Raw genomic sequence first — 1,685 nt, forward strand, 5'->3', positions numbered from 1 at the left:
TCCTGCCTCCATCCTCCTCCCAGTGTGCAGGCCTTAAACAGGACCACAGTCTGAACAGACTTGCATTAGGAAACCTCTCTCAGACCCCTGCCCCGAAGACCTCAGAGAGTTGGGAGGCCTGCAGCCTGAGGCAACCTTTGGTGACAGGGTCTGAGGGCTTGGGCCAGGGTGGTGGTGACCAGGATGGGAGTGTGGGAGTGGGTGGGAGAGCCACTGGGGGAGGAGGACCCAGGACCTGGGGCCTGTGCGCACACACACTCGTGTGAGGCCGAGGAAGAATCCCAAGCTTGGCTCTGGCAACTGCAGAACTCCAGGGCCCTCCAGGAGGCTTCGGGGTGGGGGTGATGAATGGAGATCAGAGGCTCAGAGAGACCTTCAGGGTGGCAGGGGCTCCCACACAGGCACTACCCCTGGAGGAACAAAGGCAGAGAGAGCGGGTTCTGTCACGCAGGTGGCTGGGCAGGCCTGAGGCCTGGCAGGAGAGAGAAGGCGGGAGAGATGGGGGCCAGCCCCAGGAAGCAGAAACAGTAAAGAGAGGACCACCCCCCTCAGACCCAGCTAGAATCCTGTCTTGTGACACGATCGATTCTGAGTCTGTGGGCTTTCCCGTCTGACCGCAGATGGGTCTGTTCAACAAGGGAACCTGGGGTCCCTCAAAGCGCTGTTCATGATCCACTTTCATGGCCGTCCTGCTGGGTTCCAGTCCTGCTGTTCTAGTTCTGCTCTGCCGCTGCCTTCCTGTGTGACGTGGGGAGAACTGCTCAGCCTCTCTGGGCCCCAGGGTCCAGCCCTGTGGCTCACAGGGAGCCCCCGCAGGTGGAGAGGGAGGAAGAAGGGATATTTTGTGTGGGGCTCAATTTAAGGCTCATCGGATTAGACCCAGCCTGCGTTTGGGTGTCCAACAACCCCATGGTGTTGGGTGGGGGAACAGGGGCCCCCTGCCCCCATCGCTAGCTGGAGCACAATTGCAGACAGCTAGGTAGGGCCTCTGGAGGCACAGAGCGTCACCATAGGAACGGGCTCACGGAGAGCAGCGCAGAGGAGCCAGGCACTGGGGGGAGTGGGAGCAGGTGACGGTAGGGGGTGCTGACTGTGGTCTCAGTGCAGCTGCTCCCCACATTCCACATTCCTAGTGCGAGAACCGAGAGGCCCTCGCGGGAGAGGCCAAAGCCAAGGCCAAAGCCAAGGTGGGTGAGCCCCTGTCACCTCAGGGGCCCTCCTCAAAGCAAGCCCAGTTTGTGGGTCGGCAACCCCAGAACCCAGAGATCCGGGGTGGGGAGCGGGCTGTGGCTGGAGTGGGCCATGCGAGGCCACCAGTTGCTAGGACACAGGATCTTCCCGAGGGGCTCATAGTAACCCTCAGAGAACACTTTGTGCCTCATTCGTTTATTCATCAATTCACTTAATCCACAAACACCTCGTGGGCAGCGCTGTAGGTCGCCTGTGAGGGGCACTTCTGGGCCTGCAGAGGTGAGACACATGTGCAAAATCCATTAACACCAGGCGGGAGGATGTGCTCGACGTGAGCAGTGACAGGAGGAGGCGGGGCTCACAGGCTTCGGGCCTGGGCCTGGGCCCATGGGCGGGGGAGCTGGAAGGACATGGCAGGCAGCGGAGGGAGAAGGCTTTTGAGGAGGAGGGAGAGAGGAGCAAACAGTGGGACTCTGACCCGCACCTCGCCCCCC

The 1,685-nt window shown here is 61.3% G+C and overlaps 1 protein-coding gene across 1 annotated transcript in view; it reads left to right on the forward strand.

Moving 5' to 3' along the window:
- Positions 1-1,685, forward strand: part of DLK1 (delta-like 1 homolog (Drosophila)) — a 21,762-nt gene that overhangs the window by 5,361 nt on the left and 14,716 nt on the right. Inside the window, exon 3 of the mRNA XM_015565834.1 lies at positions 1,134-1,187. Within this exon, the coding sequence (XP_015421320.1) occupies positions 1,134-1,187 (54 nt within the window). The remainder of the gene's footprint in view (positions 1-1,133; positions 1,188-1,685) is intronic.

The sequence above is a fragment of the Myotis davidii genome, unplaced genomic scaffold, assembly GCF_000327345.1.
Source record: "Myotis davidii unplaced genomic scaffold, ASM32734v1 scaffold60, whole genome shotgun sequence".
NCBI classification, from domain to species: domain Eukaryota; kingdom Metazoa; phylum Chordata; class Mammalia; order Chiroptera; family Vespertilionidae; genus Myotis; species Myotis davidii.